General features: G+C 38.5%; 1 protein-coding gene across 3 annotated transcripts in view; it reads left to right on the plus strand.

The window, feature by feature from the left end:
• Window positions 1–4: 4 nt before the first annotated feature.
• The window catches only part of RPAP3 (RNA polymerase II associated protein 3), a 40,271-nt gene continuing 18,825 nt past the window's right edge, over window positions 5–21,450 (plus strand). Inside the window, exons 1-9 of one of the 3 annotated variants that reach the window (XM_032143376.2) lie at window positions 5–21; window positions 2,601–2,759; window positions 3,839–3,979; window positions 7,697–7,819; window positions 9,323–9,450; window positions 14,108–14,229; window positions 15,539–15,609; window positions 16,738–16,863; window positions 17,831–17,958. In XM_032143376.2, coding sequence (XP_031999267.1) covers window positions 2,604–2,759; window positions 3,839–3,979; window positions 7,697–7,819; window positions 9,323–9,450; window positions 14,108–14,229; window positions 15,539–15,609; window positions 16,738–16,863; window positions 17,831–17,958 — 995 coding nt within the window. In that variant the 5' untranslated portion in view covers window positions 5–21; window positions 2,601–2,603. Of the gene's footprint in view, window positions 77–290; window positions 771–2,600; window positions 2,760–3,838; window positions 3,980–7,696; window positions 7,820–9,322; window positions 9,451–14,107; window positions 14,230–15,538; window positions 15,610–16,737; window positions 16,864–17,830; window positions 17,959–21,450 lie in introns of those variants that run through there. The other 2 variants (XM_032143374.2, XM_032143375.2) reach the window with 2 other exon arrangements.

Here is a 21,450-nt window from a genome sequence, read left to right on the forward strand (position 1 = left end):
GCGCAGGAGGCGGGGCTTTGCGTGAGTCGCTGCGGGGCTGACGGGGCGGCAGTGGGGCGGGTTACGGCCTGGTCAGGTGAGCGGTTGTTGAGGTTCTCGCTGCCCGGAGCAGCGTAGGAGATCCTTGGGGTGGCCGGTGGGAGGACGGGTAGCAGTTATGGGTACCGGTGAGGTGGGGCGGGCTAGGGCTGGCGGTGGAGGCACGCGTTGAGGCGGCGCGTCGGTGTCCAGGGTAGCAGCATCTCGGGGCGCGCGTTCCCGGAGGGGTTCGCCCCCGCAACGCGGGCCTGCGCGCTCTGCTTTGCGGGACGGACCCTCCACCCTGCTGCGATTTGCAGTGCTCGGGAAGGCAGAGCCGCCCTTCAGCAAAGACCGCGGTGGGGCCCGCCCCCTTGCGGCGTGGGTGTGCGGTGTTCGCCGGGACAGCGGGTATGAAAGTGATACCCCAAGCGCTGGAAGTTTCTGATTGCTGGCTCGCGCCCCTGCCCCATCGCAGGGTCCCCGGGAGAGTTTTTGGGCCTGCTCGAGCAGCCGCGGTGATGGGTGAAATAGAAAAGCATCTAACCCCCGTCAGCATCTCACTGACTTGTTGCACTTTTATTCATTTATTTGAGTTCCCAACAAAGCGTTGTACTAGTTTTGTTTTTGAATGAGATGTACATATGTGATCAAACATGGACACTGCCTGAAAGAAGCTTAAACCTAATTTAGTTGTTGAGGCTACGAGTCAGAAGACCTATCTGCATCTGCAACTGTCCCTTCTTAGCGAGGTATTTTTCATTGTCCTAAACAAATGTTTTTCTAATTCCGTCTCTCTCCCTCCCACCTTACTTCTCTCTCCTCCCCCTCAAGCTTTGAATCTTCTCCCACCTTTTTGGAGATTTTGCCCCATCACTCATCCTTTTTCCTGTATCTTTTACTTTGTTCCTCTTCCCCCAGACTATGCTCAAGAACAAGTCTTATATTATCAAAGGCAAATGTACTCTAATCTCCATATAATCTCATTTACTTAACTCATTTCATTCCCCCTCTCCTTTTTTTTTTTGCCCCAGGCTGGAGTGCAGTGGGCCTATATAGCTATCTACGGGATATCTCCTCGCCCCATTAGCACTCAAATTCAGCATATCCCAAACAAATAATCTGACTTTCCGTTTGCCCTCCAACTTTGATGCCTCTTTTCCTTTTAACATTGTATTTATTGACTCAAAATGGCATCGGTAATCTTACCAGGGTCCCAAGCCAGAAATCTAGGCCACTGTTTGAGTCGTTCTCTGTTCTCCAACACCTCAGTCTAGTCAGTCGTCAAGTTCTTTTTATTTTGCTACCTTGATATTTTCACATAACTTTCAGAATATACATTAGACCTCATGGCCTGCCATTTCAAGTCTGTCCCGTGTCCACCTCTTTAATCTTCTTTTCCTTCATTCTCCCTCATAATTCCTCACTCTGCCTGCCCACTCCTCCCTGTTAGTCACTTGGCGGGCCCCTTTGAAATCCAGCTAAAGTTCCAACACCTCTGGGGACTCCTTCCTTGACTCCACCACCCTACCATCTGATCCATGCCTATTTTTTTGCGGTCAGTTCCATAGCATCTGTATGTACCTCTCACACAGGGTTCTCAACCAGGGGTTATTTTACCTCTCAGGGAACATTTGGCAGTGTCTGGGATTCTTCGTTGTCACAATCCATGAGGGGAAGGGATAATCCTGGCACCTAGTTGGTAGAGGACAGAAATGTTGCCAACCATCCTACAATGCACAGGACAGCACTCTTACATTTTTTGGCCCAAAATGTCAGTAGTCCCAAGGCTGAGAAACCCTGCCTAACATATTTTGTTACTAGTGCTTTATATATTTTTTTCTTCTCCACTACACAAGGGACCTTGTCTTGTTTTTTTTTTTTTTTTTTTTTTTTTTTTTTTGAGACAGAGTCTTGCTCTGTCGCCCAGGCTGGAGTGCAGTGGCGCGATCTCGGCTCACTGCAACCTCCGCCTCCCGGGCTCACGCCATTCTCCTGCCTCAGCCTCTCCGGGTAGCTGGGACTACAGGCGCCCGCCACCACGCCCGGCTAATTTTTTGTATTTTTGGTAGAGACGGGGTTTCACTGTGGTCTCGATCTCCTGACCTCGTGATCCGCCCGCCTCGGCCTCCCAAAGTGCTGGGATTACAAGCGTGAGCCACCGCGCCCGGCCTTGTCTTGTTTTTGCATCCCTAAATCTTGATTCAGGGCCTTTCTTCTATAGTAGAAGTTAAATGTTGGAAGAAAAAGAAATAAAGGAGGTAATTGCTCAACTCCAGAGATGAGCAGCCTGTCTGCTACCACAGGCTACTTGATAATTTCAGTGATTTTTCTCCCCATTACCTTTCTTTAATGTTGCCTTTCAAGGATGCTCAAACTTGTCTATTTTTCATTTGTTTGTTCAGCAACTGATTTATTTTAAAAATATTATGTTGATTTTTCTTTATTCAGCATCAGTTGGCTGTCTTCTGTCCATGTATCTTGGCCACCTATGAAGTGGTAAAAGATAATTAGCTAGCTTTCAGAAAAATAAACCAAATAGGCCTATTCTTATCAGAGGTTGGTTGTTCAAAACTCTGCAGGCCATGATGACTTCAGCAAATAAAGCAATCGAATTACAACTACAAGTGAAACAAAATGCAGAAGAATTACAAGACTTCATGAGGGATTTAGAAAACTGGGAAAAAGACATTAAACAAAAGGATATGGAACTAAGAAGACAGAATGGTGTTCCTGAAGAGGTAAATTAAGAATTCGTAATTAAGATCCACCAAAACTATTTTTATAAAAATAAAGCATAACTTTTAAAAATGTTTTGTGAAAATACTGAAATTGAAGTGATTTGCTTCACTGTCAATTTTTTTTTTTTTTTGCGATGGAGTCTCGCTCTGTCACCAGGCTGGAGTGCAGTGGCGCGATCTCGGCTCACTGCAACCTCCGCCTCCTGGGTTCAAGCAATTCTCCTGCCTCAGCCTCCTGAGTAACTGGGACTACAGTTGCGCACCACCATGCCCAGCTACTTTCTGTAGTTTTTTTTTTTTTTTAGTAGAGACGGGGTTTCATCATGTTGGCCAGGATGGTCTTGATCTCTTGACCTCAAGTGATCCACCCACCTCGGCCTCCCGAAGTGCTGGGATTACAGGCATGAGCCACCATGCCCGGCCCACTGTCAATGTTTTTAGAAATTCTGCTTTTCAAAAGGTCTTTGTAATAATTAAATATATTACCATATTTTAAGGCTTAGTGAATAGTTACTGAAGGGATGATCATGTGATAATACTTAAGAGGTAAATAAATGACTAGCATCATAAAATATGTAGAGGTGTGTGTGTATAAAAATAATATGTGTAGTTATATACTAATGATATATTAACATACCATATTGGCATAAAAATGCAGATAGTACCTAGGTTCAACCAAAAGTTTTTCTTAAGACAGTGCATTTAAATATGGCTGGGTTTTTCATACTGTACATAATATGGAGGCAGTTCAGTTTGTCTTTGCACTACTGCTGGTTCATCGTACTAAGGTTGAAGATAGGTCGTTTTTGAAGTTTGAATTTAGGATTGCAAATTAAAGGTATAATTAGAATTTCTAGGTGATACTTTTTTCTTGTGATTGAACAATGTTCAACACTCATCAAAGTATGAATTAAACTTTTCAAGTATAATTATTATAAGTGAAGGTGGTAAATTGGTCTTTTTAAACACTTTAAAAAATTCTTAGAAGAAAATATAGTGAGAATTTTAAACATAGCTAGTTATACAAAGAGTAACAGAGCATAATACTTACAACTTTGTGGTTTTTTTTCCCTCGTTAGAATTTACCTCCTATTCGAAATGGGAATTTTAGGAAAAAGAAGAAAGGCAAAGCTAAACAGTCTTCCCAAAAAACCAAAGAGGAAAACACAAAAAACAGGATAAAATCTTATGATTATGAGGCATGGGCAAAACTTGATGTGGTAAGTTAATCTAGTCATTTGCCTCTTAATATTTGAGTAAAATTTTCTGGGAGTTAGCTGATAATTGTGGGTTAAGTGAAAAACAATGTAGAGTTACGGCCTGTGTCTTTCTCTTATATATGATTTTATGTGGAATAAACAATTACATAGCTCTTTAGTTAATGAGATAATTTTTTTTTTCTGCCATCCTCTTTCAGCGAATGGTGGCTAAAACAGCCAGGATTTTATTTTTTCTTTCTTTTTACAAAAATTACTGTTTACTTATTACTATTTATTTATCCAGTGTCCTCATCATCCAGTTTCCTCTGGTGGTTACATCTTTCTTAACTGTAGTATACAGTATGAAAACTAGGAAATTGACGTTGGTACAGTGGGTGTATGGTTCTATGTTATTTTATCCCATGTGTAGGCTTGGATAACCCAACCGCAGTTAAGATACAGATATATGGCACCTCCACAAAGATTCCCTTTTTGCCATCCCTTTATAGTTATACTGCTCCTCTCTTCGCCACCTTCTCTAACCCATAAACAGTCAGAATTCTAAGATACTCCCAGAAAAGAATGACTGTGCAGATGTCTTTGTCGTAAACTGAAGGACCTGTAGAAATCTGCTAAAAGAGAATGCCTTTGTGTCTAGTCTTAGGACTGGGGCTGTGTGACAATAAACATAGGCCTGTCTTGATCCTAGGAAGTTGGGCTTCTTTACCCTTCTAGACTGGGATAGCAGATGTGTGTCCTCCCATCTCCCAGATGTGATACACAGCATACTTGGAGAATCACCACCAGTGCTCTGTCTTACAACCCTTTACCAGTGTTTCATGCAGCCACTGTTGTGTCAGCCTGCGAAAGAGAATCTGTTGGCCAGCCCTATTCTGCACTCTGATCTACTTTAAGGGTTGATTTGGTTAGGGGTATGTATGTTGGGGGATGTGATAACCAACTGATGAATTTGGAATATATATTCCTCTTTAGTTTTTAAACAAGTGTTTATTATATAATATTTGATTCATACCAAAGAATATGTAGAGTTATATGTTCTAAAGCATAGTAATAAAATGAATACATGAGTCTTCCTTCTAACTTAAAGAGAGTTTTTCCAATATCATTGAAGCTACTGGTATTCTCCTTTCTAATCCTATGTTCTTTTCTCCCCTCTACTCCCAGAAGTAACCGCTGTCTGATTTCTGTTTATTATTTTCTTTGCATTTTTCTGTTTAACATTTTTACTGAGGTATAATGTGCATCAAGTCCAAAAATCTTAAGTGTGCATCTTCCTGAATTTTTACTCAAGTGTACACTTGTGAAACCACTGTTCGGATCAAGATATAGAACATTCTGGGAGGCTGAGGCACGAGAATGGCTTGAACCCAGGAGGCGGAGGTTGCAGTGAGCCAAGATCACACCACTGCACTGCAGCCTGGGCCACAGAGGGAGACTCTGTCTCAAAAAAAAAAAACAAACAAACAAACATTTCCAGCCTCGCAGAGGCCTTCCTTTCAGTGGATGACCTCTGAAAAGCAGCCACTGTTCTGACCTCTCATACTGTAGATAGTTTTGGAATTTCATATAAATGTATTATACAGTATGTATTATTTAAGTTTGGCTTCTTTTGCTGTCATTATTTGAGATCCATATTGTGAGTAGCAGCAGTTCTTTTTCATTGCTGACCAGAATTCCATTGTGTGGATGTGTCAATTTGTGTATCCATTCTCTTATTGATAATACTTTTGTATTGTTGGCGGTTTGGGGCTATGACGAATAAACCTGCTGTGAACATTCTTGTATTTGTCTTTTGGTGGATATAAGCACCCTAGAGGGGATTTGCTGGGTCATAGTTTATAAATACATTTAGTTTTAGAAAATACTGTCAAACAGTTTTTCAAATTATTTGTGTGGTATTTTTCTTAATAAAACTAAGGCTAATTAAGAGAGCGCTGGGACTTTTATGTAGTTTGCCATCTGCTTCAGGATTGTCGCAATATAAGAGAAGTAAAATTTCGGGTCTTGAATTTATCACTGTTGGAACTACTTTCTGAAAATAGAATTTATTCTCAAGTTCCTGTAGCCTGTCTTCGTTGTTTTTGTGTGTGTGACTTTTTGTTATATAGCCTGTTCCTTTTCATCAGTTGGTGTCTTTTTATAATGCCCTTTCCTGAAAGGCATCATCTCAGATGATTTCTTATAGAGATGTTTTCTACACAGGCATTTACTCATTCAACAGATACTGATTGAGCTCCTGCTGTATGTGGACAATGCCATCAAGATTGTACTGCATAGCTTGCAGTTGTCATTTTAGTGTCTGTATACAAGATATAGTTGTTTAATTCCCATTTCATTCTAGTTCAGATCTGAGCAGCTGCTTTTAGTGTTCTGCTGCTGTTAGTTTTCTATACATGTCAGCATAGCAGGGTTGGATAATCCTGGCTACAATGTTGGTAGGCTGGTGGTATTTCTAGAATCTTCATGCTAAAACACATAGCTAAATTTTAGTCCATGTTTCAATGTTCATTTAATGAAACTATGCATAGTTTTTTTATTTTTATAAGCAATTTTTTTCCTACGTAAATAACTTTAGTGTTTGAATGCAAAAAGAATTTTGTTTACAAAACAAAATAAAGTTTGTGTTTAAATGTGCTTTAATGAACTCTAATGGTCGTCACGGTGGCTCACGCCTGTAATCCCAACACTTTGGGAGGCTGAGGCGGGCAGATTGCTTGGGCTTAGGATCCAGACCAGCCTGGGCAACATGGCAAAAGCCCGTCTCTACAAAAAATAAAAAAATTAGCTGCTCATGGTGGTGCATGCCTATAGTCCCAGTTACGTGGGAGAGCGAGGTGGGAAGATGGCTTGAGCCCGGGAGATGGAGGTTGCAGTAAGCTGACATTATACTACTGCACTCCAGCCTAGGCAGCAAAGCCAGATGCTGTCTCAAAAATAAAATAAAAATAAAATCTTACTAAAAATCATTGTTTTATCATATAAAAAATAAGAGGAAAATTCTGGTGGTGGTCTATGAGATTATTTATTACCATGAAAGTAGTGTGAGTCAAAAGAGATTGAGAATCGTGGGACTAGCACATTTTTTATTTTTCCTTTAGTAGAGGCAGCTGTATTTTGGAATACATTGAGAGACAGTATAACATATCAACTGAGGGCTCTTGAAGGAAGTAGACTTGGTCACTTACTAGCTGAGTGACCTTGAATGAGTTAACTAACTTCTGCATTTCGGTTCCCTCAAGTGAAAAACATGGGTAATTATACCTTCCTCATAGGTTATTGTGAAGATTAGGAGTTAATGTGCTCTTTTTTTGTTTTAAAATAGCAGTTTTTTGTTTTAAAATAAGGAAGAAAAATTTTTTTTAAAACTTTTCTGCTACTGGGTGCTAATTATATTAGTTTAGGGCTATTTGCAAACTTCCTTTAAGCCATAAGACCTAACTGCTAATAGTTTGTGATTTAGGGGTGATTTGTACAGTCTATTGACTTAGCTTTATGAGTTCAAAGTCAGATTCTTGGTTTGGATCTTGGTTTTCTAAACAAAGGCATCTTTTTCTCTGGATATAATCTTAACAATGAGAGATTTGGGTTGCTTTGTAAGCCTGTAGGTCCTTAGATTGTAACAATTTACATTCATTTGAGTGTATTTTTTCAGTATGTCTTTTGTTTTTTCTCCTAATTGTATAATTATGACCCCTATTTTCCTTCTTTTGATTTTAGGACAGTATCCTTGATGAGCTTGACAAAGACGATAGTACCCATGAGTCTCTGTCTCAAGAATCAGAGTCGGAAGAAGATGGGATTCATGTAGATTCACAAAAGGCTCTTGTTTTAAAAGAAAAGGTACTAATTAGTTAGGTTTTGTTTTTTTTCAGGTAAGCAGGAGATGTTGAAAATCATGTGGATCCTAAAGTTTCTTGAGCATAGTTTTAGTCGGTGTTTAAACTTTATGTTGTTATTGGCTGCATCCCTCTCTGGAGGCATTGTAACATAGTGGTTAGGAGTGCATGCTCTGGAGCCAGATTACCTGGGTTCAGATCTCCGATAAGTTCTTTAAACTTCTGAACTTCAGTTTTCTCATCTGCAAAATGATAATAATAATATTACCAACCTCAATGGGTTCTTATGAGTAGTAAGTGAACTATTTTATGTAAAATGCTTGGACCGTACCTGGAGTTGTCCAGTGTTTTTAGTAGTAGATTGAAGTAACTTGAAATTAGTGTGTGATTCTTGGCATAAATATTATATTCCACTCCTGGGTATCAAAGGCTATCTTTGGTTACTGTTTGGAATGTTCAGTATCTCCCTGAGGGATGCCTCATTATTATAAAACCAGCTGTATTACTTTCACAAAGGTGGAACTCTTTTCAGATTAAATTCTGTGCTTTTTTGGGTTACATTTCTGTAGGTTGGCTTGTCAATAAGGAGTATAATGCTGGGTGTTTTACTCATTTTTCTGCCTGGGCTCTTGGGTTGTGCCCATACAGTGACCATGTACAGTTACCCTTGAACAGTGTGGGGTCAGTGCCTCATGCAGTAAAAAAATCTGCATTAACTTTTGACTCCCCAAAAACTACTAATAGCTTACTGTTGACCGGAAGCAGTATGGATAACGCAAATAGTTGATTAGCACAAATTTTATGCATTATATGTATTATATACTGTATTCTTACAAAAAAGTAAGCTAGAGAATAGAAAATGTTATTAGAACTTTTTTTTTTTTTTTTTTTTGAGACGGAGTCTCGCTCTGTTGCCCGGGCTGGAGTGCAGTGGTGCAATCTCGGCTCACTGCAAGCTCCGCCTCCCGGGTTCACGCCATTCTCCTGCCTCAACCTCTCCGAGTAGCTGGGACTACAGGCGCCCGCCACCACGCCCGGCTAATTTTTTGTATTTTTTAGTAGAGACGGGGTTTCACCGTGGTCTCGATCTCCTGACCTCGTGATCCACCTACCTCGGCCTCCCAAAATGCTGGGATTACAAGCGTGAGCCACCGCGCCCGGCCGTTATTAGAACATTTTAAGGAAGAGAATGTATATTTATTTATATAAATATATTTCACTGTTTAGAAGTGGATCATATAAAAGTCTTCATCCTTGTCATCTTCACATTGAGTAGGCTGAGGAGGGGGAAGGGGAGGAGTTGGTCTTGCTCTCTCAGGGGTGGCAGTGGCAGAAGAGGTGGAAAAGGTGGAAGGGGAGGCAGGCACACTTGGTGTAGACTTTTATTGAAAAAAATCCACATTTAAGTGGACCCATGCACTTCAAACCTGGGTTGTTCAAGGGTCAACTGTAGTGAATTTCAGAATTTGTAAAAAAGATCATTTTATATAATTTTCTTTTCTTTCAGGGCAATAAATACTTCAAACAAGGAAAATATGATGAAGCAATTGACTGCTACACGAAGGGCATGGATGCTGATCCATATAATCCCGTGTTGCCAACGAACAGAGCATCAGCGTATTTTAGACTGAAAAAGTAAGAACTTTCTCTAATGTGTGTGAATGTGAATGTCTTATATATATATGGAGACTTATTTTAAAAAGTTTGGAATAAAGTGTGGAGGACAGATTGAAAATGTATTGCATTTTCTTTTCGACTGTAAATTCTTATAGCTCACTCCTTTTTATTGAATTATTTTGTTTAAGCCATTTTAAACATCTGGTGCTAAAACCTCGTTCCCATAGCTCACTTTACTGTGGTATTCCTCTAAAAATTCAGTAATAGTGTTCTTTTCTAATTCACAAAACTAAAAAAGTTAGTTGGATATTTTTAGAAATTAATATCCCATCATTTTGAAAAACCATTTATCCACTATTTAATCTAGAGAACATTTATTATGGAAAACTTAAAATATGTTTCAACATTTGTTTGTCTTTAAGTCATACTGACTTTTAAAGTAAATAATGTGGAAGAATATAAATGTGGTATTGTCTTATCACATGCAGATAACCAACCTATCATAGGGGTTTTTTAAAAAGATAAGCACCATCAAGGAAGACATTCTTACTGTTTTAATTATTTGGAAACACAAATTTTATTGGTGTCTGAGTTTTTACTATTTAAATAACATTTTTATGTCTTTGAAACTCATGATATTAATCTTCTAAAAATTAGGGGAATATTTACATTTTATAATATTCGATATCTGCAATATATGTAGCATATACATAAATTGCAGAGAATAGTTTAAAATAAGCCTATATAAGCACCCCTCTCAACTTAAGAACCAGAACATTACCATTATTTTTGAAGTTACCTTGATGCTCCTTTCTGTATCCTGTCCCTTGCCTCCCTCCCAGTTAACCTCTATCTTGAATTATATATTTGTCATCCTTTTGATTTAAAAAAGGTTTATTATATATGTATATGTTCCTAAATAATATATTGTATAATCTTGCTTATTTTTGAGCTTAAAAGTATATCATACTGTGTGTAGTTTTCTGTGGCTCACCTATTTCTCTATTATATTTTTATGATTCATTCTTGTTTTGATGCTTATAGCTCTAGAGCTCTCATTGTAGCTGTTATATAGGATAATTTCTTTTTAGAAATATACCATTGTGTGTCTATTCTTGTGCTGCTGGATTGTTGGTTCCTTCCTTTCTTCCTTTTTTTTCTCTCTCTCTCTCTCCCACTCTTTCTTCCTTCCTTCTGTCCCTCTTTCTTTCTATTGCCCACCTTCTGTCCTTTCTTTCCTTATTTCAGCAATGCTATGAACATTTTTGTACATGTTTCTTGGTGTTGGGTCATAAAATGTGTAGATGTTCAGCTTCACAGGATGATGGCAAAGGTAGTTTGTTGTTACACAGTTGTTACAAAGGTAAATGGATGAGTTTACATTCTCATTAGCAGTGTATAATAATACCTATTTCCTACCCTTACCAACATTGATATAATTGGGCTTCTTAATTGTTTTCAATCTAGTGGGTGTAAAATGGCAATTTCATTGTGTCTTTGAAATGACATTTTGCACTTCTCAACTATTAGTAAGGTTTTCATTTCTCAACTATTTGTAAGGTTAAGCATCTTATATATTTTCCACTTTTTTTTTTTTCTTTTTTTCCCTGTGAAATGTCTATTTGGTGTTTGGCCATTTTTTTTTTTTTAGGGCTTTTCCTATTGATTTATTTTGAGAGTTCTTTATTCTGGATAACTAATCTTTTGGTCTTTTTCATAATAACTATCTTCTCTCAATTTGTAGCTTATCTTCTTTATGGAATTTTAATGAATATAAACATTCAATTTTAATATATTTCAACTTCTTGATTTTTTAAAAGGATTAGGACTTTATAAAATGATTTGTTCAAAAAAATAGTTTGCTGGTTGAGTTCATAATAGTCTTCTCTAATTTCTTCTAAATATTTTTAAGACTTAATTTTCACATTTAGGCGTTTTCACATGTGCTGAAGGTTCTTCCAGCTCTATTTTTGGAATAGCCCTACTTTCCCCTGTGGATCTGCCATGCTACTATTGTCATATGTCATGTTTGTCATTGACCAGCTGCCGCCCCCCCATCTCTCTCCTTCTCCTTGGGCTTCCCTATTCCCTGAGACACAACAGTATTGAAATTAGGCCAGTTAATAACCGTACAGTGAGGCCAGGCATGGCGGCTCACACCTGTAATCCCAGCACTTTGGGAGGCCGAGGCGGGCAGATCACTTGAGGTCAGGAGTTGGAGACCAGCCTGGCCAACATGGTGAAACCCTGTCTCTACTAAAAATACAAAAAATTAGCCAGGTGTGGTGGCGCACGCCTATAATCCCAGCTACTCGGGACGGTGAGGCAGGAAAATTGCTTGAGCCCAGGAGGCAGAGGTTGCAGTGAGTTGAGATCATGCCACTGCACTCCAGCCTGGGTGAGAGAGTGAGGCTCCGTCTCAAAGCAAACAAACAAACAAACAAACAAACGAAACCCTACAGTGGCATGTAAGTATTCAAGTGAAAGGAAGACTCACAGATCTCTCACTTTAAATTGGAAGCTGGAAATGATTAAACTTAGTGAGGACGACATGTGGAAAGCCAAGACTGACTGAAAGCCAGGCCTCTTGTGCCAGTTAGCCAAGATGTGAATGCAGAGGAAAAGTTCTTGAGGAAATTAAAGGGGCCACTCCAATGAACACAAATAATTAAAAGCAAAAGAAGCTTATTGTTCATAGGGAGAAAGTTTTATTGGTCTGTATAGAAGATTAAACCAGCCACAACATTCCCCTGAGCCAAAGTCTAATCCAGTGCAAGGCTCTAATGCTCTTCAATTTAGTGAAGGTTGAGAGAGGTGAGAAAGCTGCAGAAGAAAAGTTGAAAGCTAGCAGAAGTTGGTTCATAAGGTTTAAGGAAAGAAGCTGTCTAAAAAGTGGAAGGTGAAGCAGCAGGTGCTGATGGAGAACCTGCAGAAAGTTATCCAGAAGATCTAGCTGAGGTAATTGATGAAGGTGTCTGTGTTAAACAACACATTTTCAGTGTTGACTAAACAGCCTTCTGTTAGAAGACAGTGCCATCTAGGGCTTTCGCAGCTAGAGAGAATGCCTGGCTTCAAAGGACAGTCTGATTATCTTGTTAGGGGCTAATGCAGCTGGTGACTTTTAAGTTGAAGACAGTGCTCATTTACCATTCCAAAAGTCCTAGGGCCCTTAGGAATTATGCTAAATCTAGTCTGCCTGTGCTCTACAAGTAAAGCAACAAAGTCTAGATGACAGCACATCTATTTATGAACTGTTTTACTGAACATTTTAAGCCAACTGTTGAGACCTACTGCTTAGAAAAAAAGATTTGTGGGAAGCCGAGGCAGGCAGATCATGAGGTCAGGAGATCGAGACCATCCTGGCAAACACGGTGAAACCCCGTCTCTACTAAAAATACAAAAAATTAGCCGGGCGTGGTGGCGGGCGCCTGTAGTCCCAGCTACTCGGGAGGCTGAGGCAGGAGAATGGCGTGAACCCGGGAGGCGGAGCTTGCAGTGAGCCAGATCGCGCCACCGCACTACAGCCTGGGCGACAGAGCGAGACTCTGTCTCAAAAAAAAAAAAAAAGATTTATTTCAAAGTAGTGTACTGACAGTGGACCTACTCACCCAAGATCTCTGATGGAGATGTACAAGGACATGAATGTTGTTTTCATGCCTCCTAACACAATATCTGTTCTGCAGCCCATGGATCAAAGAGTCATTTTCAATTTCAATTCTTGTTATTTAAGAAATAGATTTCATAGGCTATAGCTGTCATAGATCGTGATTCCTCTAGTGGATCTGGACAAAGTAGATTGAAACCTGGAAAGGATTAACTATTTTAGATGCCATTAAGAATGTCCATAATTCATGGGAGGAGGTCAAAATATCAGTGTTAACAGGAGTTTGGAAGAAGTTGATTTCAGCTCTTATGGATGACTTTGAGGGGTTCAAGATTTTAGTGGAGGAAGATGTGACCGAATTGCTGCAATCTTGTATTCAAACTTGAATGATCAGTTGCTTCTTATGGATGAGCAAAGAAAGTGGTTTCTTGAGATAGAATTTATTCCTGGTGAAGGTGTCGTGAACATTTTTGAAATGACAACCGAAGATTTAGAACATTATATAAACTTATTTGATAAAGTGGCAGAGTTTGAGAGGATTGACTCCAATATTGAAAGAAGTTCTATTATGTAAATGCTATCAAACAGCATCACATGCTACCACCACCACCCTGATCGTGCAGTAGCCATCAACATCAAGGCAAGATCCTCCAAAAGCACAAAGATAAATATTCACTGAAGACTCAGATGATTATTAGCATTTTTTAGCAATAAAGTATTTTTTAATTAAGGTATATACATTGTTATTTAGACATAAAGCTTTTGCACACTTACTAGATTACAGTATAGTGTAAATAAAACTTTTGTATGCACTGGAAAACCAAAAAATTTGTGTGACTAGCTTTTTTGTGACATTTACTTTCTTGTGGTGGTCTAGAATCAAATCCACAATATCTTTGAGGAATGGCAGTATTGCTTTTATTATGCTTAATTAACTAAAAGGAGGTAGGAAAAATGCCTTCACTGGGTGAGTAAATTCGATTTTCAAGGATTTCAGAAACAAATTTTGAAGTTTTGGTTTGGTAAATTAGTTTTATTAACTTTATTTATTTTAATGTTTTTAAATTGCAGATTTGCTGTTGCTGAGTCTGATTGTAATTTAGCAATTGCCTTGAATAGAAGTTATACAAAGGCTTATTCCAGACGAGGTGCTGCTCGATTTGCTTTGCAAAAATTAGAGGAGGCCAAAAAAGGTATTTTCTAGTCACTATTTAAAAATTCTTTAACAGTGTTATCTAACAGATGCTATATAGAGAATACTGAGTAATCACAGTTATACCTTCAGAGAGCTTTCTGTATTTGAACAAAGGTCATTTTTGCAACTGAAATGGTATCTTGATGTTTTTAAGAAAGAATGCATTATTTGCCACCAATCAGAATTTGGTTCAAATTCTCATGTTACTAAGTACTAGCTATGTGACCAGTATCTCCTCTGATTTTCAGTTTCTCATCTGTAAAATAGGCATTAAAATGTCTTGTTGGCTTTAGTGAGGCAAGAGGTAGTGTGTTTAAAGCTCATAACACATTTTTGTTCACTTGTAAATTCTAAGCCTTCTGTTATTTCATAAAATAGGTTTGTATATTATAAATCACAAAATCTGAGTAAAGCTGATATTTAATTGGATTTTGCTGCTGCTTAGGGTTTTTTTTTTTTTTTGAGACAGAGTGTTGCTTTTTCACCCAGGCTGGGGTGCGGTGGTGTGATCTCAGCTCACTGCAACCTCTGCCTCCCGGGTTCAAGTGATTCTCCCTGCCTCAGCCTCCCAAGTATCTGGGATTACAGGTGCCCACCACCACGCCTGGCTAATTTTTGTAATATTAGTAGAAACAGGGTTTCACCATGTTGGCCAGGCTGGTCTTGACTCCTGACTTCATGTGATCCGCCCACCTCGGCCTCCCAAAGTGCTGGGATTACAGGAGTGAGCCACTGTGCCCGGCCTGCTTCTTGGTTTTATGATGTACAACTTATGACAGCACGTATCCTTCCTGAGGCTGGTGGAAGATGGTTTTGTCATAGGATTTTTTCTGCCCTGGGGGAGAAGAAGAAAGTACAGTGGCTTGGCTCGGCACAGTGGCTTACGCCTGTAATCCTAGCACTCTGGGAGGCCAAAGTGGGAAGACTACTTGAGGCCAGGAGTTTGAGACTAACCTGGGCAACGAGGAGAAAACCTGTCTCTCCTAAAAATACAAAAATTAGCTGAACTTGGTGGTGTGTGCCTGTAGTCCCAGCTACTCAGGAGGCTGAGGTACAGAATCACTAGAACCTGGGAACTGGAGGTTGCAGTGAGCCAAGATGGTGCCACAGCACTCAGCCTGGTCAACAGAGTGAGAATCTGTCTCAAAAAAAGAAAGTTCAGTGGCCTAATGATGGCATTTCTTTGTTTCTCCTTTATTTTGCTGTAGGACAGTTGCCTAATTGTCACAGGCAACAAAAGATTGTTTTGTACAGGTTTTAAAATATTACCTATCTTTAAAAATTTTTTTATCTTCTCTTTTACTTAGATTATGAAAGAGTATTAGAACTGGAACCAAATAACTTTGAAGCAACAAATGAACTCAGGAAAATCAGTCAGGTAAACTGTAGTTATTTAAATTAAGTGTGTTACTTATGACCTTTATTTGAAGAAGTAAAGCTTTTTGCATAGATTTTGTACTATAGATTTCTTAATATTGAGATTTTCTAATTTTAATTCTTTGTACTATAGAGTTTTACTAAATGAATTTGCAAGCTAGAGGGAGTGTAATGGTATTTAAAGACCCTTGATTGTTCTAAAAGTTGCCTGAGATCTTTAGAACTACTACTGCTTCACTCTTTCCCAGATGACAGAATTATTATTTTTTTATCCCACTGATTTTTTTCTTTTTTGGCTTATCCACTGATTGAAACATTGAGAGAAAAATGACAGTGATTGGGGAAAGTGTGCTTTTAAATATTACCATTACTATTGCACATAAGATCTGGTACATATGTTAACTTGATTATAGTTGTGAACTGTATTATATATTTTTAAAATTTTGCCTTAGGTCAAATAATGACTGTGAATATTGAATTTGAGAAGTTTGGTGATGTAGTTGTAATGAACTGTTATGTCTGAAAACAGCTCCTAAAACAGTGCCTGGCCCGTATAGAAATTCAGTAAATATTTGTTGAATAAATGAGCAACTATTTTTAATGGATGCTACTTACTTATTTATTTTAAATAATTTCAACTTGTATTTTAGATTCAAAGGGTACATGTGCAGGCTTTTTACATGGGCATATTGTATGATACTGAGGTTTGGGGTATGAATGATTCCGTCACCTAGATAGTGAGCATAGTACCCAGTAGGTAGTTTTTCATCCCCTCCACTCCCCACCCCCAGTGTTTCTCTCCCCAGCAGGTAGTCTATAGTGTCTGTTGTTTCTGTTTATGTCCATGTGTACCCAATGTTTAGCTCCCACTTTTAAGTCAAAACATGCAGTATGTGGCGTTTGATACTAATTTTAATTGAAATGAGGAGCACATTAAATTTATTATATACTTATTTTACTTTTTACTTTAATAAGTAGAAAGATTTTGAATTAGAGTAGAAAATGTTATTTTGATTATTTAAAATGTGGCAGAAATTCTACTGTATTTGAGGTATTTATGTTTTAAGGTCAAATATATATGCATCTTGCATTACTTTGTTTTATTTTAGCTGACTGCTATGTCTCCTAGGCTTTAGCATCCAAAGGAAACTCATATCCAAAGGAAGCTGACATAGTGATTAAGTCAACAGAAGGAGAGCGAAATCTAATTGAAGCACAACAGAATAAGCAGCAGGCCATTTCAGAGAAAGATCGGGTAATCCAAAGCTATCCCAACATACAATGTATATCTTTTGCTGAGTGTTGATTTATTTCTTGTATATCAGTTAATTTCTTTCTTCTCTAATATTAAAATTTTGCTTGAGTAGGAATTGGAAATTAAATGCACGAAAGCCTCTGGGACCTACTAATTCAAAATTTGGGTAATTGATGACTTAATATATAAATTAAATAACTATAGAAACACTTAAGTTTAGGAAACTACTTTTGAATGTTTTATTGTATATTTACATATACATAGTTATAAATTTAACATAGAAGTTAATTACAATCCATTCTTATAATGTAGTTTTTTCATTAATTCACACTGGACTGTTTCTGATTGAAATTCCTCTACTAATCATGAGTTGAGGAGGTTTAGTTTATTTATAGCCTTTCCTGGACCCACAGAGGATTCCTAATCAATAGTTATGAAATGATTATTGATTGTGATATTTGACTGACTGTAAGTAAATGTTATAGTGAAATCAGGTATACAAATTCCAATGCAGTTGAATTTATCTTATATTTGGGCATATTAAAGTTATTGAAGAGTGGGCTTTATAATTCTGGTTCTTTCACAAAATTTATTTGAGTTATGAAATCTTTTTGTACAGCTTCTAATGGAACTTAAGACAGTATATTATTTGGACCTTTGTTAAAATAGGTTTTTAAATTTAAGCTTTGTGTAATATGTAATTAATGGAATAATAGTGAATGCTGCAAAGTAATATAGTAGTATACATGTTTTTCCTTTTTAATACTGAAAAGAGAATAATGCCATTAAAAAAGAAACAACCCAAACCAACAGAGTTTAAAACGTGTCTCATGGGCCAGATTTTTAACAGTATTCTTTCCTGAAATACTGTTGGTGAATATCCTTGCAGTGTTTCATAAGATTTGAATTCATTTATTTTTTTTCAATTTTTTTTTTTTATTCTCCATATTTCTCTACAAAATAACAGGGGAATGGATTTTTCAAAGAGGGGAAATATGAAAGAGCAATTGAATGCTATACTCGAGGGATAGCAGCAGATGGTGCTAATGCCCTTCTTCCAGCTAACAGAGCTATGGCCTATCTGAAGATTCAGAAGTAAGTATTGGTTACATTTTAGTGCTTTTCAGGATACAAATTTACAATAAATTGGTAAATTTTTACCATAAGTTACCTAACATGCCAATTATGGCGTGTTAGGTTAGCTAACATGCCAATTTATGGTAAATTTAAGTAAATTAAAATTTAATTTATATATTTTTGAGCATTTAAATTAAAGTGAAATGAGAGAGGAAAAATACTGTGTGTGTGTATGTGTATGTGTGTGTTTATGTACCTGTGGTATACATAGTTCCAGGCACAAGGTGTGTATTCAGTAGATGTTCTTGTTAATATTTTCCCACTTTTAAGTCTGGCATTACAGAGTTTCCCAGTTTTTCTCTAGTTGCTTTATGTATAGTATTCTGGATCTTGATTAAATATTATTTTTCACTTCAGAGCCCTTTGGGCAAAGTCTTATCTGGAAATGTTTTATATACATACATGTATAACAAAAGGGAACTGCTGTCATTGAAACTGCTGATTAATAACATATGTAACAAACATTTGATCCTACATTAACCAGCTTTTTCTGGATGTGCCCAAGTTGGACAGTCAGTAGAATTATATCCGATGGCAGAAACTTAGACTTAGACTTTGTTTCTCTTGTTATACTTTACACACTAATGCCAGAATTTTAAAAAGCCTGTAAATAGTATAAATAGGAATTCAAAACTTCTTCAGTGCCATGAATTCCCCTTTAGCTGTATGTTGAACGCTTCTCAGAATATTTTTAAATGCTTAACTGTACAACTAGGATTACAAAGGAAACCAATTATATCAAAATATAGTTTTGAAAATGTTAAAAATTGTGATATAGTAGTATATTTGCTTTTTTATTAACACACCTCAAAATGAGAAATTACATTTAAAATACAGGCAAGTGCTGTATTTTATGCTCACCGATATTCAGAATTATAGTACAAATTTAACCTGCTGCTTATTTGCAGGTGATTGTACTGTATTTGAAACTACATTTAAAATACAGACAAGTTAATGTTAAAAAAATTTTAAAGACATGATTGTAAGGTTTCAATAAGGACACTAAATTTTGGGATGGTCCTCGACACATCTTCCACGTACTGATCAATAAGCAAGTGTGGATAGGGAATACCTGAAGCAATATTAGATTTCCAATGTGATAACACATGCCTTAGCTCTTTGTCTTCTGAATAACTACTAGGGCAGAGTTGCCCAACAGTTGCCAGCCTTGTTACAAGAGTATCGATAAACCAGACACTGCAATCACATGCAAATAAGCAACAGGTTAAATTTTTACTGTAATTCTGAATAGTGGTGAGCATAAGCAATATTTTGAGATACCAGTAACAGTTGTAATGTGATATGGAAATATCTGTTTTTTTTGTTTTTTTGTTTTTTTTTTTTGAGACAGAGTCCCCCTCTGTCACCCAGGCTGGAGTGCAGTGGTGTAATTTTGGCTCACTGCAACGTCCACCTCCCAGGTTCAAGCGATTCTCCTGCCTCAACCTCCTAAGTAGCTGGGTCTACAGGCATGCGCCATGACACCTAGCTAGTTTTTGTATTTTTAGTAGAGATGGGGTTTTGCCATGTTGGCCAAGCTGGTCTCAAAACTCCTGACCTCAGGTGATCTGCCCACCTCGGCCTCCCAGAGTGCTGGGATTACAGGCATGAGCCACCGCGCCTGGCCGAAATATCTGATTTCTATTGGTGACAAAGTGATAGATACTGTTGTCTGCATTTGTATTTGAAAGAAAGCTAAATTTTATTTGAAGTTTAGTGAAAATAGTGATACAGTTTTTTTCCTAAACAAGTTTCTACATCCCTCAGAGAATCTCAGGTTAGGAGCTCCTGTCATAGAAATAAATTTTGATTATATCTTTAACCTTATTTAAAGTAAGAGATATCACTAGAGATGGATTCTTTTGTTGACTAGTCAGAGTAAAGATCATTGCATCTCTTGCTCACTTATGAAAATTTTGATTTTTGCTATCAAAGAATTGTGCATTGGCTTAAAAATTGTAAAGCCTGAGTTTGTTGGTTTGACTAATGCTAAGAGTAATGCCTTCTTATAGGTGAGAGATTATATATGCATTTATAAGATATCTAATTTATTGTATTTTATTTCTTTAGTTTATAGTCATATTAGTGGAATATATTATACCAAGTTAGCAGAGTATATTTTAAATTAAAATAACTTAAGACTCTTATTTGTATCTTTTTCTAGTGTATCTTTTAGATTCACAGTTAATATCAGAATTTTTTTCTGTACATGGAGACTGTTGTTATGTATTACGGACTATGTGAGGAACATAAAAAAGCAACATTTCAAGCTTGGACTACTCCTAGCTTAGGTAACCATCCTATAGCTTGAGGTTCTACAAACTGTGTCAAATTAGAGCTAACTAGAACCAGCAGTATAGTCAGTCTTACCTACCAGTGTGCGGAGTAGCAGTAGAGAGTAAGAAGAAATTCACCTAGTTAGGCCAACCAGGATTCCTAGACAATGTGCTTTCTGGAGGTGATAGTCTAAATTAGTAGTTTGCATCGGGAGATGAGCAAGACATCCTTGAGTTACAGTAATGGAGTGCCTGTGAGTTGGCAAATTGTGGAATGTAGGGTGGTAGATGGTTAGCTTCAGAAAGGCTGAAGAAATACGAAGATAATCATAAATAAGGACAGAAGTTTGGGCCAACACTGTAGCCCTTGAAGAGGACTGACCAAGAACAAATCTGAGTCCTATTCTTAGAGGGAGTAAAGCATACATTTAGAGATAGGATAAGAAGAAAATAACCCAGTAGTATTAGATATTAGATTTGGGAAACAGGGTTGAGAGTTGGTCACAAAAATAAGGTAGAATTTTGGTTGCTGGAACTGGAACCAGACTAAGACTTGATTTAGTAGAGGGTGGTTCACTTAATGGTGATTAGGGGCTGCATTTACACTAGAGCCGGAGTAGACCTAGTGAGAGGTGACAGTGTGCTGGCAGTCCTCACAGCCCTCGCGTGCTCTCGGTGCCTCCTCTGCCTGGGCTTCCACTTTGGTGGCACTTGAGGAGCCCTTCAGCCCACCGCTGCACTGTGGGAGCCCCTTTCTGGGCTGGCCAAGGCGGGAGCCAGCTCCTTCAGCTTGCAGGGAGGTGTGGAGGGAGAGGCGCAAGCGGGGACCAGGGCTGCGCGCGGCGCTTGCGGGCCAGCTGGAGTTCCGGGTGGGCGTGGGCTTGGCAGGCCCCGCACTGGGAGCAGCCGGCCGGCGGCCCTGGGCAATGAGGGGCTTAGCACCCGGGCCAGCGGCTGTGGAGGGTGTACTGGGTCCCCCAGCAGTGCCAGCCCACTGGCGCTGTGCTCGATTTCTCGCCAGGCCTTAGCTGCCTTCCCGCGGGGCAGGCCTCGGGACTGCAGCCCGCCATGCCTGAGCCTTCCCCCGCCTCCGTGGGCTCCTGTGTGTCCCGAGCCTCTCTGACGAGCGCCACCCCCTGCTCCACGGCGCCCAGTCCCATCAACCACCCAAGGG

The sequence above is a fragment of the Hylobates moloch genome, unplaced genomic scaffold, assembly GCF_009828535.3.
Source record: "Hylobates moloch isolate HMO894 unplaced genomic scaffold, HMol_V3 SCAFFOLD_22, whole genome shotgun sequence".
NCBI classification, from domain to species: Eukaryota; Metazoa; Chordata; class Mammalia; order Primates; family Hylobatidae; genus Hylobates; species Hylobates moloch.